Genomic DNA, 20660 nt, shown 5'->3' with positions numbered 1-20660 from the left:
ATTACATAGATTAGAAGTCTATTAAGTAAAAATAATTTCTAGTCAATTTACTAAACAAAGGCAAACAGATGCTGGCAATGCTGAAATTTGGCATCATAATTACAAACCATTTACAGGCATTAATTGAAAAAAGCCCTCTACTACATTCTGGTTTGCCTAATTTCTGTCACTCTTTGTATTGGAATGTAAAAAGTGGCATTCCTTTCAAACCACTATAATATTTCAGACATTCCACTCATCTAAATACTCAAAGGACTTTTCTTCTGTTTTGTCTAAATTGGGCAGGTTTTATTATTCAGTTGTTGAATAAATATCCTTTTGAAATTCACTCATATTACAATTTACTGACTCTAAAGGGAAAAATCTTTCACTCAAACAAATTTAATTCATTTTATTAAGACATGAGCTCTCCTATTAAATCTTTAACAGAGAAATACATACACATATACACATACAGGCATATTATGGCCCACACAAATATGTTTATTATTACCTAAGACCTATAATGTCAATATAACATCGTATAGATACATGCATGTGTACATATATCACATGAATAGAAAATATCAAAATATATTTACCCAGAAAAGTCCTCAGATATTTTCATGTTTATTTACATAAAATGATACAAAAGTTGGTAACACTAAGCGTCTTTCTATAATATATATTTTAAAACTTACAACATATGTATAAAATAATAGATTATAAGTGTGTCTGAAAAAAATTGTAAGGCAAGTTACACAAACTCAATCTTATCACTTCATAGTCATTATGCGTATAAAGAAATATAGATGTATATATTAATCATCATAGCATATGTACCATTTCCAGTTTTCAAAGTGTTTTCACATACTTTATTAGATATTGTCCCTTAAAATCCTGTGAGGTGGATGTTATCATCACGCCCATTTAAGAGAAGAAAACTGAAGCTGGAAAGTGGTGAAACTGGGATTCAAATCCATGTCTTCTAGCTCCAAATTCTAGGCTTTGGATTCAGACAGACAGTTCATATCCTAGCTTGCTCACTTAATAGCTGTGTAACTTTGGGCAGGTTGCTTAACCTCTCTGTGCCTCAGTTTCTTCATCTGAAAATAGAGACAATCATAGTATGTACTTACCTAATAGGTTATTGTGAGGATTATATGAGAGCTTGACATATAATAATGCTATATGAATACTGGATATAATTATTTCCAAAATAATAGAAACTAATACATAGGAGAAATGACTGCCATTGCTAACTCCTGGGCAATTTTTTTAAATTATAGGAAGCTGAATGTGTATGTGTGTGTGTGTGTGTGCGTGTGTGTGTGTGCGTGTGTGTGTGTGTGTGCGGTGTATTCGTACTGTTTATAAGTACATATTTACACATATGTATATAATTACTATCTGCCTCTGAAAAGAACATCACTGTTAGAATAAAATACATTTCACAAAATGTTATATATTTTATATGAAATATTCTATTAAATGTCAACGCTCTCTGTATATTACCATAAATGTCAAAGACCTCAGTATATTACTTTTGCTATTAATAGTGGTAAGTGATAATAAGCATTTACTTCTAGAGAGTTGCAAACACCTATTTGTAAATACAAGTGGTAATACAGAAAACAGAAAAAGAAAAAAGGCAACTAAACCCACCATGCTTCCACCTCCCCATTACACTTTACTAATATCTGGTGAGATGCACTATTTTGTGATATTCTGTCTAGATATTCTTTAGGAAAGATCTATGCAAACATTAAATGCACCAGTGAATTGCTTCACAAAGATCTCACTACATTAAATGTTAAATATAATCACTTAAGAAGGAACTTACATTTTATATGGTAATGGCAATTCCAAAATTACCATTATCGGTAACTACTTTATTATAGTTTTTTAAAAAATTTAATGAAGAGTTATGAACAGATACTTGCCCTCAAATACACAGGTATTGATTTAAGACCCTTTCTTAACTTAAAAAAAAAAGGAAGGAAGGAAGGAAGAGAGAAAGAAAGAGAGAGAGAAAGAAAGTAAATACCCTTACCTTGTAGGGAAGTTTGTATGGTGCATGAAAATCCACACCACAGAATCTGAAGATACATCTTGGACAGGTACCAGTACTGAGCAACAACTGGGCCACATGCTTGTTTTCCACAGTCAGTGGAAACATATTAAATAACTACAACTAGAAAAAAAGAAAAAGTAAAACTAATGAGCACCTTTTGTGTTTTACTTTCACAGACAAATATATGGTCACCTTTAAGGATAAAAATCTTTAAAGATAAAACATTTATATTTGAAAATCACTATTTGGTATTCTCCAATAATGTCCCTTTCATTATATCCATATTGAAACAAAAACTTGAAGGCAATTTATTAGATGGATCAGGTAAAAGTTTCTAATTGTCAAGGACTTTAACATTCTGGATTATGATAAAGTGCATCAACATAACTAAATCAATCAAAAGAAATAAAAACTAATAAAAAATGGCTGTCTCTAAGGAGGGTAATGAAAACAAGAATACAGAGTGTAATTTTGCTTTTTATTTTGTACCATTCAGCATTGTTTGAGAACACAGAGTTGTAAATTCAATAAACTTTCCTGTTAGAAATAAAAAATGAGTTTGCTAGAAAAAATAATCAGATCAGTCTACGTTATGTAATACTTGACTGCCCTTAATGATAGTTAAGCAGTCAAGTATTCAAAGCAAACTGATCAGATTCAAAAACATCAATTTTACTTTGATGAAATAATAACTAAATAAAAGCCAACTATTAGCAAAATGAGAAAAATCTTCCTTTCATACACAAGTAAAAACTCCAACAAAAACAAATAAAGTGCAAAATATTTTAGAGTAATTATTATCTAAAACAAGTTGCCACTTTTTTGCAATTTGAACAAACTCACTTGGAAGTAAATACGACATAGAGAATGGGTTCTTGTTGCCAGGAAGGAGTGGGGTAATGAAAATTAAATTTCGTAGTCATTCTGTTTGGAGGGAAAAAAAGGTCTTCTGATTAATGAATCAGCTCACATTACTTTAAAATGAGGAACTAGTGATATTTTATAAAACTATGATTGCATGGTTATGGTACTGAGGTCATAGAGATAAAAGATTGTGGCACCTTTAATTTGTTTATTTTCATAATTCAAATGAACTTAGTATTTGTGGAGGGTGAAGCTCTTACCAACTGCTTACTATAAAGATGTGACTCTTAGAATTAGTTTGTGTTTTCTAACCCTTTAAAACCCACTACTTACTTTCAAGTTTCTAAATGTTTGTGGCCACTTATCAAGAATAGATCCTTGACAGAAAACAGATAGGACTATGGAACTCTTCACCATAAAAATAAGGTCAGCAAGCAGGACTACAAAAACCAGATTGCCTGTGGCTGGGTTCTAATTCAGGTACCAGAATATGTAAGTTGTCAGGGAGGGAAAGGGAAGAAAACCAAGCTTCTCTGGACACACCAGTGAGAACTTTCAGACACCCAGATTGGGAAACACTGATTTAGGATTGCCTAAGTAAATTTGAGCTCCAGAAAGTACAAAATATGTAAAGAACAACCTCTGCATAACGAAGCTCTGTGTGATCATTGTTATTTACAAACGATCTTAATCCCTTCCCCCAGCTCATTTAATCTAATAGTTTGATGCTGATAAGGGGTTGGGATTCTTTGAGGAGCTGATTATCAGCATTTTAAGTGTATCCCAACTGCATTCCCCTCACAGAGAAACTGTTTCTATTTCGTCCTTTTTATCTCCGCCTTTCCATTAGCTAAAGCCAAGGATTTCACTTAATTGAGAATTAACTTTTAACTCAGAAAGAGAAACCAATAAACCCTCCTGTCCAATAAATAAATCCAGGACTGAGTGCTTAAGATGGGCACTTTGTATCAAAGATTTCCCAGGAGACTTAAGTTAAATAGTTGTATTAAAATGTATGCTTTTTCCCCCCCGTTGGCTTAAAGACAATGTTTGTTTCTCCAATAGGTTCACTAGAACAAAGGTATCACGCTAGTCAATAAATGACACATTATACTCTCTTGGCTCTAAAGTTTCCAAACCCGTTCAGAATTAGGAAATCTCCTGTCTTGAGTAATTTGAAGAGGTCTTACAAACCCTCTTCCGTAATTATGTCAGTAATCGAATGGCATTACAAATTTCTCAAGATCACTTTCACCTAGCAACAATCTAGCGACTTCCCAAGCGCGTTAACATTAGGAAAAAATACGTTCTTAAATTTGGTTGTTTCATCTTGATGTACAGCGCTGAAATGCCAGGATTTCATAAGACATCAGAAATCAGTTGTTCCATATTAGATTTATTATCTTTGAAACCAAGCCCTGAGAAATGCATCCCGTACTGTAAGGTTTTCATTGTCAGTTGCCTTTAAGATGTTTGTTTTTCGTTTACGTGTTTACTTTACCCGAAGAACTGGAACATATCATTGCAACAGAATCTCTTCCCAGGTGTCAGGATCCTACGGCGATCCAGTCCCTGCTCCACAAATCAATGGTAACTAACCCCGTCTCTGGTTTACCAGAGAAGATGGTTTTTCTTTTCACTTCTCGGACGATTACAGAAACTATTTATTACAAACAGGCCAGGAGCAGGCAAAAAAACCAGGCTGAGTCTCACATCCCGGGATCTTTTAAAACTCATTTTCATACAGAAGGGTGTCATTCGTCTTGTGGGGTGGGGGTGGGGTGTGGATTTTTAAAGAAAGGCGCTCGTAACTTCATCGCGCTACCGATACACTCAGCAGTGGAATCTACTCTAGATTTCTGGAAAGTTCAACCCCAGGTCTAACCTCCAGTCTTTCCTTTGGCCAACCAAGGAAGCCCTTCTCACCTTCAGTCGGGTCCCCAAACACTTCCCACTCACCCCTCCTTGCTAACAAAGCCTCTCCCACTGGAAGGAAACGATCCCCTCCATCCACACCTCTCCGGCATGCAGTCCTCACCCCCTCTCCTCAGACCTCCCTTGCCTCACCTTCTCCCACGGCGCCGGAGCTAGAGATTTAACCCCTTCCAGCCCTCAGAGGGAACGGGGAAGACTAAAGACAACGCACCTATTGCGTCTAGCAATTCTGTTCCCCGAGGAAACGAGAGCTATAGAACAAAAAGTACCAGCTCCCTCACGCGAGGACTGAGTGAATTCTCCCCTGCTTGTTTGCAGGGAAACCAGTCAAGATACCTGGCCGGCCGCCACGCACCCTGCCTGCCCCGCGGGTGGAGGAGTGGTGTGTGGGGCAGTACTCTCGGCCGCTTGCAGGACTTGTCCCAGGGAAGCCTCCTTGGGACTCTGACGTCTAGGACATTATAGCCGCCACCAGAAATATCGATGAGCTCTTACCCTCTGTTTAGAATGGAAGTTCTTTCCAAGGCAAATAAAAAGAAAGCGTTTCTTCCCATAGGTTAGTGGCATCCTCCTAGGCTGTAATACCAGCCAGCAAAGCACCACAAACCACATCCTGACTGCAGGGGAGGGCCGGGTGGAGGGCTCTGCACTCTGCATGTTGTGCCTGGCGCTTAAGCGGCTGGTGTCCTCGGGCCTGGAGAGTCCCAGCGCAGAGCGGGATCTGAGAGGAGGCGGAGATGGCGTCCCAGCCGCCGCCTCCCCCGAAACCCTGGGAGACCCGCCGGATTCCGGGGGCCGGGCCGGGGTCAGGACCCGGCACCACTTTCCAGTGAGTGTGCGATTTTTCAGGCCGCGAGTTTTGTGGGCCATAGCGGGGACTTGGCAGGAGGCGGTTGAGGCCGTTGTTGGGTGTGAAGTATCCCCTCCCCCTCTCAACCAGCCCCCACCCACACTCCTAGTCTTAAGGGAGGTCGAAGTGCCGCCGGGGCGCCTGCAAGGGGAATTTCGGTGTCAGACAGCTGTTTCTGACTCGGCGGCTCTCGGCAGCGACGTTTCCGGGGGGGGTGGGTAGCGATAGTCCTGGGCTCCTGTCTGAGTGCCGGTGCTTGGAAGAAAGGGTCAGGTACCACCTGTCCCTTCTGTTTGGGGGACACCCTGACTGAACTGCACGACTCTCTTCCCCCCGCCACCCCCACCTTAAAGAGTTAAGACTTTGGGTCCGTAGCAGGTGAGAGAGGCATTTGCCCGGCCCCGGCTCGTCAGGGAGCAAAGTCTCTCGAAAGCTTTTAACCATCTCTCAACAAGTTGGTGAAAGCCCAAAAGGTTACTTTTACACAACTGGAACTCAAGCCTGTACAGATTGTGTTCTTTTCTAGCATAATTCAGCAATGTTTCGGATAAAGATTTGGAAAAGCAACAAGCGGGAGTTAAAAACTGAGGCCTACGAGTGGCCTTTGTGTGCTAGATAGTGTGTGATTTTTTTCTAAGGCCTGTGGTTTTTTGTTTGGTTTTAATCAGTGTTAAATGGATCTACAACTCAAAAAAGGCTAAAATAGAATAAAAGAGAAGAATTTCACATAGAGAATGGGTTCTTGTTGCCAGGAAGAACGTGTTTTGTGTTGGGTGGATCTGGACACCTTTTTAAAAAATTTTTTATATTGGAGCAGAGTTGGTTAATAATGTGTTAGTTTCAGGTGTACAGCAAAGTGATTCAGTTATACACATACATGTATCTATTCTTTTTCAAATTCTTTTCCCATTTAGGTTATTACAGAATAGTAAGCAGTGTTCCCTGTACTATACAGTAGGTCCTTGTTGGTTATCCATTTTAAATATAACAGTGTGTGCATTGTCAATCCCAAACTCCCAATCTATCCCTTCCGCCCTTGTAATCATAAGTTCTGTTCTCTAAGTCTGTGGATCTGGGCATTTTAATTCAGATGGTGAGACTCGAATGTCACATTGCCTACTGTGGTAGGTTTACTTACATAGAAATCCCCAACATACTGGAATGTATTTCTGCTATGTTCTAAAATCTTGTAATGTTTTTTTAAGGTGTTTGAACACAATTGCTACTTTATTTAATAATGAAGGTACATAAGTAGTAAGCTTTAATTTTGCTATTAAGTTAGGATGACACTTTATGCTACTTTAAAAAAAATAAATTTATTTATTTTTGGCTGCGTTGGATCTTCGTTGCTGCGCACAGGCTTTCTCTGGTTGGCAGCGAGCAGGGGTTACTCTTCGTTGCGGTGGGTGGGCTTCTCATGGCAGTGGCTTCTCTTGTTGCGGAGCATGGGCTCAAGGCACATGGGCTTCAGTAGTTGTGGCTCGCGGGCTCTAGAGCACAGGCTCAGTAGTTGTGGTGCACAGGCTTAGTTGATCCTCAGCATGTGGGATCTTCCCAGACCAGGGCTCAAACCCGTGGCCCCTGCATTAGCAGGCAGATTAGCATTTTTTGCTAATATAAAGGTAGCATCTGCTACCTTTTTTTATGAGTGGTTTGACCTTCTTTAAAAATTTGGACTGCTCTTTAGAAGAGAGACGTTTTATTTTTGCATCTGTTAAAGTTCTGTTTATGTAAGATTAACCATTTTCCCACTTTTTAAGAAAATGTGAAGTATTTTAAACACCTAGAGACTGGTAGAGAGTAAGATGATAAATACTTGTGTATTAGCTCCCAGCTTTAAGAAATATTAACATTTTACCAGATTTGCCTCAGATTTTTAAAAAAATAAAAATTAGAGCAACAGTTAAACCCTCCCATTCTTCTTTCCTACGGTAACTACTGTCCCTATTTGGTTTTTATTGTACACAATGTTTTTATACTTCAGTATTTAGCTTTGTATGTACATTACATATGTATATATGTATGTATTATTATTCAGTATATTTTTGACTTTAAATATATTCGAACTGTATGTATCATTTGCAAAGTGTTTTTCCACTAAGTATTATTTATTTTGAGATTTATCTTGTTCATTCTTATAACTGTACAGGCATACTTGGGAGGTATTGCAGGTTGGATTCAGACCACTGCAGTAAATCAAATATCGCAATAAAGCGAATGAATATCGCAATAAAGCGAGTCACATGAGGTTTTTTGGTTTCCCAGTGCATATAAAAGTTACGTTTACACTCTACTGTAGTCTATTAAGTGTGCAATAGCATTATGTCTAAAGAAACAATGTATATAACCTTAAAGATACTTCATTGCTAAAAAAATGCTGACCATCATCTGAGCCTTCAGCCAGTTGTAATCTTTTTGTTGGTGGAGAGTCTTGCCTCGATGTTGACTCATTGGAGGTGGTTGCTGAAGGCTGGGGTGGTTGTGGCAGTTTCTTTAAATACGACGACAATGAAGTTTGCCACATTGGTTGAGTCTTCCTTTCTCGAACATTTCTCTGTAGCATGCAGTACTGTTTGATAGCATTTCACCCACAGTAGAACTTCTTTCAAAATTGGAGTAAATCTTCTCAAACCCTGATGCTGCTTTATCAACTAAATTTACATAGTAGTCTAAATCCCTTGTCATTTCAACAGTCTTCATATCTTCTTCACCAGGAGTGGATGCCATCTCAAGAAACCACTTTCTTTGCTTACCCATAAGAAGCAGCTCCTCATCTGTTAAAGTCTTATCATGAGATTACAGCAATTCAGTTACATCTTTAGGCTTCACTTTTATTTTTAGTTCTCTTGCTATTTCCACCACATCTGTAGTTACTTGCTTCACAGAAGTCTTGAACCCCTTTAAAGTCATCCGTGAGGGTTGGAATCAACTTCTTCCAAACTCCTGTTAAAGTTGATATTTTGAACTCATCCCATGTATCACAGATGTTCTTAATGGCATCTAAAATGGTGAATCCTTTTAGAAAGGGTTTCAATTTACTTTGCCCAAGTCCATCAGCGAAATCACTATCTATGGCAGCTATAGCCTTATGAAATTTATTTCTTAGATAATAAGACTTAAAAGTCGAAATGACTCCTTGATCCATGGGCTACAGAATGGATATTGTGCTAGCAGACATGAAAACAACATTAATCTCATTGTACACCTCCATCAGCTCTTGGGTGACCAGTTGCATTATCAGTGAGCAGTAATATTTTGAAAGGAATCTTTTCTTCTGAGCACTAGGTCTCAACAGTGGGCTTAAAATATTTAGTAAACCATATTGTAAACAGATGTGCTGTCATGCAGGCTTTGTTGTTCCACTGATAGAGCACAGGCAGAGTAGATTTAGCATAATTCTTAAGGGCCTTAGGATTTTCAGAATGGTAAATGAGCATTGGCTTCATCTTCAAGTTCCAGCTGCATTAGCCCCTAACAAGAGAGTCAGCTTGTCCTTTGAGGCTTTGAAGCCTGGCATTGCCTTCCCTCTAGCCATGAAAGCCCTAGATGGCATCTTCTTCCCATAGAAAGCTATTTTGTCCGCATTGAAAATCTGTTGTTTAGCATAGCCACCTTCATTAATTATCTTAGCTAGATCTTCTAGATAACTTGCTGGAGCTTCTACAGCAGCACTTGCAGCTTTACCTTGCACTCTTATGATAGATGGCTTCTTTCCTTAAACCTCCTGAAACAACCTCTGCTAGCTTCAGACTTTTCTTCTGCAGCTTCCTCACCTCTCAGCCTTCACAGAATTGAAAAGAGTTAGGGCCTTGCTCTGGATTAGGTTTTGGCTTAAGAGAATGTTAATGGCTGCTCTGATTTAGCTAGACCACTAAAACTTTCGTCATGTCAGCAATAAGGCTGTTTCACTTTATCAATAGCGTGTTCACTGGAGTAGCACTTTTAATATCCTTCAAGAACTTTTCCTTTGCATTCACAGCTTGGCTAACGGTTTGGTGCAAGAGGCCTAGCCTTTGGCCTCTCCTGACTTTTGACATGCCTTCCTCTCTAAGCTTAATCATTTCTAGCTTTTGATTTAGAGGCGTGTGACTCTTCCTTTCACTTGAACACTTAGAGGCCGTTGTAGGGTTATTAACTGGCCTAATTTCAACATTCTTATGTCTTAGGGAATAAGGGAATCTCGAGAAGAGAGAGAGACTTGGGAGGAAAGGCTGGTCGCTGGAGCAGTCAGAACACACACATTTATTTTGAGAGTTTGCTGTCTTATAGGGGCACAGTTCATGGTGTCCTAAAACAACTAGAATAGTAACATAAGAGATCACTGATCACCATAACAAATATAATAGTAATGAAAAAGTTTGAAATATGGTGAGAATTACCAGAATGCGACACAGAGACAAAGTGAGCAAATGCTGTTCAAACAATGGTGCAGATAGATGGGCTTGACACAGGGTTGCAACAAGCCTTCAATTTGTAAAAAACACGATCTGCAAAGCGCAGTAAAGCAAAGCATCATAAAATGAGGTATGCCTGTAGTTCGTTTTAACTGCCATAGGATATTCTGTTATATAAAAGCAAACTATTTGTTCTGTTATAGATATTAGAGTATTAGTTGTTAAATATTTAAAGCTACTGCAGTCAACATTCATGTGTCTTTCTCCCTGTGCACGTTTCCAAGAGGTTTTCTGGGAGGAGAGTTGCTTGTTGGAAGGGTATGCTTATCTTCAAGTACTGACTATCATCAAGGTGCTCCTCGAAGTGGTCGTATACCAATTTTTACATTTTCACTAGCAAGGTATTCTGTTTCTCTACATTTTTTCCAACACTTGATGTTATTTTGTAGTACTGTATTTACCAATCAAATAGATGTGAAATGGTATTTAATTTGCACTTCTCTGATCAGTAATAAAATTGAGGATCTTTTTGAATGTTGATTTGAAATTTTTTCTGTTGGTAATCTTTTGCCCACTTTTATGTTGGCTTTATCTTTGCTTATCAATTTGTAGGACTACTTTATTGTTTGTACTGATCCTATTTTGTTTTTATCTTTCAATCTTTGGCTTGTCTTATTGCTTTATTTACATTCATGTTCATTTTTGTTGTACAGATATTTTAATATTAGTATAGCCAAATTTTTCATCTTTTATTTGTGCTTTTTCTGTCTTGGTTAAGAAACCCTTTCTACCTCAGATCAGGAAAATTTTTCTCTATATCTTCTTTTAACTGTTCATTTCCCATTCATATCTTTTTTTTTTTTTTTTTTGCGGTACGCAGGCCCTCTCACTGTTGTGGCCTCTCCCGCTGCGGAGCACAGGCTCGGAACGCGCAGGCTCAGCGGCCTTGGCTCACGGGCCCAGCCGCTCCGCGGCATGTGGGATCCTCCCGGACCGGGGCATGAACCTGTGTCCCCTGCACCGGCAGGCGGACTCTCAACCACTGTGCCACCAGGGAAGCCCCCCATTCATATCTTTAATCCACCTGGAACTGGCTTTGTTGTATAAAAATCAGTGTGAAATAGAGAATTCAATTCTTTTCCATGTGGATAACTTATTATCCCAGCACCATTTATTAAGTAGTTTATTCCATACTACTTTATAATGCCATCTATATCACACCAAGTTCTCCTAAATGTGTGGTTCTGTTTGGGGGACTTTATAATATGTTCTGTTGCTGTATTTATCTATTCTTATGCTAACACCACACTGTCTTTATAATAAGTTTTGATATTTGGTATGTCAAGATCCTCCACACATTGCTGTTCTTCATAATTGCCTTTGTTGCACTTAGCCTTTATAAAAAGACTTATTGGGATTTTTATTAGAACTTTATATTTTATTGGAACTTTTATGTAAAGATCAAGTAAGCCTTTTTATCCATCAGTATTGTGTAAGGTGCAATTGGTGAGATTTTGACATTCATTTTTGCTTTAAGTAGTGTTTTATAATTGTTTCCATGAAGTCCTTTCCCATCGTTTATAAGATATAAATATTATATCCAGCATAATGTCAGACTCTTAATTTGTTCTGATGGTTTGGTTGAAATTCTTTTGAGTCCTATGTTGACAATCCTGTCATTTACAAATAAGCCAGCATAAATTGCCAACATCCTTGTATTGTTCCAGGCTTTCATTGGAATGCTTCTGAAGTCTCACTATAAATTATGATGTTTGCTTTTTGTTTTTGATAGATATCCTATCAAACTTCTATCTCTCTACCTTGCTCAGATTTTTATTATGAAGGGGTATTAAATTTTATGAATAACTTTTCTGCATCTGTTGGGATAATTATGTGTTTTTATTTTAATATGAAAATGTGGTTTATTGCATCAATTAATTGTCCAATGTTGAATCATCCTTGCGTTTCTGGATGAACTCTGCTAAATTTTGATTTTTTTAAAAAAATACAGTGTTGAAATCTAATATTTTAAGATCTTTGCATATATGTTCCTAATTGGCCTATAATTTTCTTTCTTTGTATTATACCTTTCTGGCTTGGTGTCAGAGTTTTGTAGCTACAGAAATTTTTCTATTGAGTCTAATTTTTATTCCTTTACAGACTATGTTCTCCTTAGCAGCCTTTAAGATTTTCCCTTACCTTGGTCCTCTACAGCTTTATTAGACTCTATCTAGGTTCAAATATTCAGATATACATATGTACATGTATATATTTTCCTCCTGCTCAGCAGCTACAATGTTCATGCTCAGTACCCACAGTGTTGAATCCGAGGATTCACATCTGTCTTTAATTCAGGAAAACTCTCACGAATCCTATCTTTAAATATTGTTTGAGCACTATTCTTTCCCATCTCTTCTTCTGGAACTACTATTAAACATATCAGGAATAGTTCTGCTCCAAGTAACAATATCTGACTTTCTGTGCTTTCAACTATAGAGGCATTTATTGTTTAGTTGACAAGAAGTCTAGAGATCTGCTAACTCACCATTGTCATCAGGGGACCTACATTTTTCTTGGCTTCCTTTTTGTCTGTCAGCTTTCTGGCATTTTCAGTCATCTCTGTCTTACTCTTGCACCTTCGAAAGGAATCTCTTTTTTTTTTTTTCCAGCAGTTATACTTTGTTGGACTTCAGTGTATTTTTCATTATATTATTTTTGGTGGGATTCATAGAGATACTTGAATCTGACTTGATGTCTTTCATTGATTTCAGAAAAGGCTCAACCATTATTTCTTTAAATATCTCTTCTGCCCATCCTCTTTTCATTTCTCTGACCCCAATTACATATATGCTCTATATTTCACTATACACTCTGTATCTTACACTCATTTTGTATGTATCCTTTTGTTACTCATGCTTCATTCTGGGTATTTTCTTCTGAACTCTTCTAGTTCACCGGTATTTTTCTTTCAGTGTGTCTAATCTGATAGTAAACGAATCAGTCACTGAGTTCGTAGTTTCAGGTATTTTATTCTTTTAGTTTCAGAATTTCCATTTGGTCCTGCTTTATAGTTTCTATTCTCTGCTGAAAATCTCAATCTTGCCTTTTTTTCCTTGAATATGTATAGCATAGTTGTTTAAAGTCTCCACCTGATAACTCCATTATCTGGATCCATATGGATCATTTTATATTGGCTAATGTCACTCATTTTTTTTTTAACATGTAGTTTTGTCATCATAAAGGCTCAATTATTTTTCCGTGAGAGCTGGGCATTGTATATAGATAATTTAAGGTGATTTGAGGCCTAGGATGGTCTCTTCCTCCAGAGAGTTTTACTTTTGATAGGCACCTTGGGCCACTAGCAATCTAAGATCATTTTAATAATTTCAAATTTGAGCTAACTTGAAATTGTGGTTTTCAGTTTCTCCCAGGGCTAGTCTATTTCTTGTTAACCTTTTTCCCCTTACTCCTAGCATGTGGCTGTTTAAAGTCCCAGTCTGAAGTGTGGGCATTTATCTTGTCCCTCTTTTGGGACTTCTGAATTCTAGTTTTTGTCTCCTTAGCCCAGAGAGTCTATTAAAAGCTCTACTCAACTTCTCATCCTGTCAGCCATCTCTTCTGGAATTGGCCCTCTTCCCTTGAGAAACATCTAAAATGGGCTCTCTAGATTTTCTCCTACTCCTGGATCTTGACTCTAATTCCTCAGTGTCTTGTCTTCTCATGCTTTAAACAGATAATTTTATATTTTTTCTAGCTTTCTAATTGTTTTCTGTGAAGGAGTTGGTCTGATTACCTAGAATATCATTACTTGAAGTAGAATTCCACAAGTTCCATATTTCTACTCTGTACTTAGTGTACAACAACTAATTTTCTTTTTGCCTCATAGTTATAAGATGCCTTGTGGCTGTGGGCATTGTGTATAAGATTTCTAATGAAATTTTTTTCATATTTACATGGTTTTTTTTCAATTTTTATTTCACAGATGTTACTGCTACATTTATCTCTTTGACTTTTTAAAATCCATTCATTCAATCTCATATTATTCTTGTTCTGCTTATCTCTTTGACCATTTTAAACATATTTAGAATCTTTGATGAGCTATTATATAAAATTAATTTTTCCTTGAATGACTTTTCATTCTTATTGTTAATTTTTGTTATTTTGGTCTCTTTGTGTTTTTTTTTTCTTCTTGTGTGTAGTATTTTTGACATGTCCATTTTGAGTGGGAATTTTGGGGTTCTGTTGTCTCACTTTTCCTTCTACATTCAGCTCGTTCTATCTAGTAGGCTTCCTGTTGCTTGTACCTCCCTCTCAGCATCCACTCTCCATGTAAGAATCTGATATAAAGTGGCTTAGATTAAGGATATCGCAGATTAAGTCATTGAGCCAGTTGTTAACTTGTTTCATTTTCTGAGTTTGAGGCTTTATCAGAGTCTTCCCCCATTCTTAGTTTTGTGACTTTCTAAAAATCCTAAAGTGTTGTCAGCAAATTTTATAATCTCTTTTACCACTGTCAGCAAATTTTTATGAGGCAAGGTGGCACTTCCCAGTCCCCAGCCTCAAGCAATGAACTAGTTTCATTTGAGTGGAGCACTTACCCTCAGAGCTGCTTCATCCAAACCTGAATATACTACACTATTTGGTAGTCTACTGACCCTTTTTAAAGTTTTATTCCTTTTTTTATGATGTGATACAATCCGAGGTAAACAACTTCGCTCATGATTTATGCTTGCCAAAACCTTTAGATCAAACCTTTAGATGCATACTTCCAGTTTATACTTCCAGTTCATACTTCCAGTTTATACTTCCAGTTTAACTGGAAGTATAGAGGATAGGGGATAGTTAAACAACATTTGGGGGTAACACAAATCCAGAATGTGGGACACTCTAGAAGAAATTGACTGGACTCTTCAAAAAGTCCAGGACATTATTGTTCTGTTTAGATGAGAATAGGGACACAACCAACCAAATGCAATATGTGAGACTTAATTGAATTTTTGTTTCAAAAAAACCTAAAAAGACATTTTGACTTTTACAACTCAATGATAAAAAGACAAATAACCTAATTTTTTAAATGGGCAATGTATGTGAATAGACATTTCTCCAAGGAAGATCTAAAACTGGCCAATAAGCACATGAAAAGATACTCGAGATCATTAACCATTAGGGAAATGTAAATCAAACCCACAGTGATGTACCATTTCACACCCACTAGGGTGGCTATAGTAAAAAAGACAGATAATAACAAGTGTTGACAAAATGTAGAGAAATTGAAACCCTCATGCACTGCTGGTGGGAACGTAAAATTGTACAGTTGCTTTGGAAAACAATTTGGCAGTTCTTCAAAAGGGTAAACAGAGTTATGATATGACCCAGCAGTATCATCCCCAAGAAGCATGAAAACACATGTTCACACAAAAATTTGTACATAAATGTTCATAGAAGCATTAGTCATAATACCCCAGAAGTGGAAACAACCCAAATGTTTATCAGCTGATGTATGGATAAATATAATATAGTAATAAAAAAGAATGAGGTACATGCTGCAACATAGATGAACCTTTAAAACATTAAGTGAAAGAAGCCAGTCACAAAATACTACATATTGTAAGTTTCATTTACCGTAGATCCTCATTATTTGCAGATTCAGTATTTGCAAACTCTCCTACTCGATGGAATTTATTTGTAACCCTAAAATCAGTACTTGAAGCATTTTCATGATCTTTTCAGACACACATAGAGCAGTGAAAGATGTGAGTCGTCTCTCAGCTAAGGGTGAAAAAAAAGCAACATTCTGGCTTGTTTCAGCTCTCATACTGTAAACAGGTGTCCTTTTCAAAATCAGTTAAGTGCCAGCCACGTTTTTCACATTTTTGTTGATGATTTCACTGTCTTTAAATGGCCCCTAAGCATAGTGCTGAAGTGTTCCTAGAAGGCCTTATGGAGAAAATATTAGCATTAGATAAACTTTGTTCAGACATGAGTTGTGGTGCTTTTGGCCATGAATTCATTGTTAATGAGTCAACAATGTAATTAGATAAAGTATCTTTAAACAGAAACATACATAAAAAAGTATATGTATTGATCAGTAGATAGATGAAAATGTTGTGACCAGAGGCTTGAAGGAACCTAACTCTTTGTTTCCTCCAGGAGCAGTGATTCAGTATTTGCTGATTCATTGTTTGCAGTTTTATAGAGCATAACTATCTCAAATAACAAGAATCGATTATATAGGAAATGTCCAAAGTAGGCAAACCTATAGAGACAGACAGTAGATTAGTGTGATTGCCCAGGATTGGAGGAGGGTAAGAAATGGGGAGCGACTGCTAATAAATACGGGATTTCTATTTGGGATGATGAAAGTGTGCTGAAGTTGCATATGGTGATAGTTGTACAGCTCTGTGAATATATGGAAAACTGTTGCTTTTTACACTTTAAATGGGTGAATTTTATGGTATGTGAATTTTAACTCAATAAAGCTGTTTAGACAAAGATATTTGAGAGTAATGGATATGTTTTGAATATCAATTGGGTAATAGATATGGAATTATTAATTTTCAAAGATGGGAAAACAGTATTATGTTTTTGTATAAAATATCTTTATTCTTAGGAAATGCCTGTGAGGCATTTAGGAGTAACTTATTAGGTCTACAAGTTAATTTCAAATAGTTCAAGAAGTTTTAAAAGACTAGAGAGTGATAAAGAGAAAGCAAATATGGCAAAATGATAGCAGTTGTTGAATCTAGATAGAAGGTATGTGGATATTCATTGTACTTTTCTTTCAGTTTTTTTTTTTCCTGTTTGAAACTTTTCAAGATAAAAAATTGGGTGGGGGAGATTTTGCACATTCAGCAATGAGAATAAATCATTGTTCTTCTAAGTCATAGGCTTCTTTAGCTCTCATTATGCTTGTTGTAACAGAAAGCAAGACTGTACATGCACACTGAATGCACTTGTGTATGCCAGAAACAGACCGCATTAAAACCAAAGAAGAGTGAATTCCTTGGTGGTCCACTGGTTAGGACTCCTCATGTTCACTGCCGAAGGCCTGGGTTCAGTCCCTGATAGGGAACTAAAATTCAACAAGCTGAGCAGGGCGGCCAAAATTTAAAAAAAAACAACACAAGAGTAAGAGGAAAGCTCTTTATTTTTTTATTACCAAATGTTTAAATTTAATTCCCTATAATTTTTTAAGTTACATATTCATCACAATTTATGAAATAATACAAAGATATATAAAGAAAAATCTGTATTAATAGTGTGTGATATATGTGTATTAAATTTTACTAATGAAAGACTCCAGTATAGTGTTTGTATCAGTACCTATTTATATGCTAAGCACTATAGTTAGGTGATGGAGAAACAAGGAAAGCTCCCGTGCCTTTGAGGAGCTTGCCGTTTACAGGAAGAGTCAGATGTATAAATAAATGTAAGATACTGTACAAAATATGGACAAAGAATTATAGGAAGGACTTTTGATGATGGCAGAATAAGTACTTTAGGAAAAAAAACTATTGAGGACAAGTAGAAAGCTAAGCAGAATATAAAACATCTGGAAGGCATTATAGGGCAAAAAAGAAGATAAAGATTTATGGAGCCCAGATTCAGGAAAGTTAAAAATTCACAAAGGTGAGCATTGCCTTTGAAAGCACTTTTCCCATAGAAGCTTCTGCTGATTTCAGAAGAAGCAGCTTAGATAATGAAGCGAGTTGAGTAGAACTTCTGACAGACTCTTGAATCATGGTTGGAGTTCAGACGTCCTCCAAGACGAGATACTGATAAATTACCCATACCTAATGTTAGGTACATCTAGATATAAGGGTATAAAAGATACATCTAGATATAAGGGTATAAAAGAAGTAGACAGGCTCTTATAGGAACAGAAGCCCAGCGTCAAATCATCAATTCCTGAAATTAGGGACATCATGAATTGATAGTAGCCTTAGCAGCCTGCCTGAACCAAATTAGAGAATAGTTCAGAAAACAATATCCAGATACATATTACTATATATAAAATAGATAAACAACAAGGACCTATTGTATAGCACAGGGAACTAATGTATAGCACAGGGAACTATATTCAATATCTTGTAATAACCTAAAATAGAAAAGAATCTGAAAAAGAATATACATATTTACTTTTATATGTGTGTGTGTGTGTGTGTGTGTGTATATATATATATATATCTGAATCACTTTGCTGTACCCCTGCAACTAACACAACATTGTAAATCAACTACATTTCAATTTTTTAAAAAAATGAAAAGAAACAATATCCAGAATGAAACACATCTGGAGAAAGAGAACATCATCCAGAATCTCAAATTACTGCTACAATAATAATTGCTGACGCACAGCAAAATCAAGTAGCCAGAACCAGAAGGACATTATGTAACATAAATGACAGCTAAGTTAACATCTGGATAAACAAATTCATAGGGACTCTAGATATTGGAGTTAGCAGAGACTTTAAATTATCTTTAGTATGTTGAGGGCAATAAAAGAGAAGCTGAAGAATTTTGGCAGAGAATTGGAAACTATTAAAAGAGGAAAGGAATTTCTAGAACAAAAAATACAGTAACCAAAATTGAGAGCTCGTTGGATTTAGAAACAGATTAGACACCATTACATAGAGAATTAGTGACTTAGAGCAGTACTGCTCAAAGTGTGTTCTGTAGCTGCTGAGAGTCTATGGGCTGGCTGCTATTTTTTGAACTATGTAGTAACAGTCCACAACAAGATAGGAAATTTGTGTCAATGTAGAACAAATTGACCCTGAGCATACCATTTAGTTCAACTGGCATTTTCTTTTCTTTTCTTTTAAATTTTTATTGGAGTATAGTTGTTTACAATGTTGTATTAGTTTCAGGTGGACAGCAAAGTGAATCAGTTATACATATAAATATATCCACTCTTTTTTAGATTCTTTTCCCATATAGGCTATTACAGAGTACTGAATAGAGTTCCCTGTGCTGTACAGTAGGGTCCTTATTAGTTATCTATTTTATATATAGTAGTGTGTATATGTCAATCCCAATCTTCCAGTTTATCTCTCCACCACTCAAGTGGCATTTTCTTTTTCTTGGTACGTGGGCCTCTCACTGTTGTGGCCTCTCCCGTTGCGGAGCACAGGCTCCGGACGCGCAGGCTCAGTGGGCCATGGCTCACGGGCCTAGCCGCTCCGCGGCATGTGGGATCTTCCCAGACCGGGGCACGAACCCATGTCCCCTGCATCGGCAGGCAGGCTCTCAACCACTGCGCCACCAGGGAAGCCCTCAAGTGGCATTTTCTTGATAGCAAAACTTTCTCTGTGAAGAAAGAATTTGTTGATTTACATTATAGTGCAAGCTCCTTATCTTGCAGATTGGCCCCTTGAGTAGCAGTGACTTAAAGAATAGTTGGAGGGCTTCCCTGGTGGCACAGTGGTTAAGAATCCGCCTGCCAATGCAGGGGACACAGGTTCGAACCCTGGTCCGGGAAGATCCCACATGCCACAGAGCAACAGCCCGTGCGCCACAACTACTGAAGCCTGTGTGCCTAGAGCCCGTGCTCCACAAGAGAAGCCACCGCAATGAGAAGCCCGTGCACTGCAATGAAGAGTAGCCCCCGCTCTCAGCAACTAGAGAAAGCCCGCGTGCAGCAATGAAGACCCAACGCAGACAAAAATAAATAAATAAAATTAAAATAAAAAAAAAAGAATAGTTGGGAAGAAAATATCTAGAAGGAAGTACAAAGAGACAAAAGGACAGGAAAATACAGAAAGGAAGGGAAGAGATTTAGAGGATGAAGCAAGGTATATTTTACAGATAGAAAAGATAAATAGTCCTTTAACACTTGAAGCAGTGCTTCTCAAAATATTTGTGATGATGGCCAATACTTTTTATAAAATGCAGTAAAAATATCATAGCAGTGTCAAATTACTTAAACACAATCTCGTTTTCTGTACTTACTATAGATTGGTATAAAATGGTTCATAAAATAGCACTGGTCCACAGACCACATTTTAAGTAGCATGATACTAAAGAAATTAAATTCATAATGAAAATTCTTCCCAGTAGGAGAATTCCAAGCCCATATGATTCACTGGTAAACTCTAGAAACCTTTAAGGAAGAAATAATTAACTTTTCTAGAATATAGAAAAGAGTGAAAGACTCCCCCAACTCTTTTTAAGAGGCCAGTTCAACCTTGATGTCCAAACCTGACAAAGACGTTTACAATAAAAGCATATTAGGACAGTCTCATTCATGAACATAGATATAAAAAAATCTTCAATAAAATATTGGCAAACCAAATTCAGAAATATATTGTGGCCTACTTGATTCTACTTCAGGAATGCAGGTTGGCTTTAACATTTGAAAATTAATGTAATTCATCATAGACAGTAAATGAAAAAATTCATATAATCATCTTGATAGGTGCTAAGGAATCGTTTGATAAAATTCAGCATTCATTCGTGGTAAAAAATTTTATCGAAAAGGAATAGAAAAGGAACTACTAAATCTACAACAAACCTACAACAAACATGATAATTATTGGTGACATCTTGAAAATTTTCCCTTTGAG

At 37.0% G+C, this 20660-nt stretch overlaps 2 protein-coding genes across 8 annotated transcripts in view; one reads left to right on the top strand and one right to left on the bottom strand.

Annotated features, from left to right (window-relative positions):
* PUS10 (pseudouridine synthase 10) overlaps positions 1–5435 on the bottom strand; it is a 64622-nt gene extending 59187 nt beyond the window's left edge. For 2 of the 7 annotated variants that reach the window (XR_003004229.1, XM_024752958.1), the window contains exons 1-2: positions 5064–5214; positions 2033–2173 (exon numbers count right to left, since the gene is read on the bottom strand). Coding sequence is in view for 5 of the 7 variants with exons in the window: in XM_024752958.1 (XP_024608726.1) it covers positions 2033–2158 (126 nt within the window). In the remaining 2 variants the exon portion in view is untranslated. Of the gene's footprint in view, positions 1–853; positions 1086–2032; positions 2174–2896; positions 2946–4984; positions 5028–5063; positions 5219–5347 lie in introns of those variants that run through there. The other 5 variants (XM_024752961.1, XM_024752960.1, XM_024752959.1 and 2 more) reach the window with 5 other exon arrangements.
* A 102-nt stretch (positions 5436–5537) lies between these two features.
* The window catches only part of PEX13 (peroxisomal biogenesis factor 13), a 33211-nt gene continuing 18088 nt past the window's right edge, over positions 5538–20660 (top strand). The window contains exon 1 of the mRNA XM_024752965.1: positions 5538–5681. Within this exon, the coding sequence (XP_024608733.1) occupies positions 5590–5681 (92 nt within the window). The 5' untranslated portion in view covers positions 5538–5589. The remainder of the gene's footprint in view (positions 5682–20660) is intronic.

This window comes from Neophocaena asiaeorientalis, unplaced genomic scaffold (assembly GCF_003031525.2).
Source record: "Neophocaena asiaeorientalis asiaeorientalis breed wild unplaced genomic scaffold, Neophocaena_asiaeorientalis_V1.1 scaffold100, whole genome shotgun sequence".
Lineage (NCBI taxonomy): Eukaryota > Metazoa > Chordata > Mammalia > Artiodactyla > Phocoenidae > Neophocaena > Neophocaena asiaeorientalis.
This window is presented reverse-complemented; position numbering and strand designations above follow the sequence as displayed.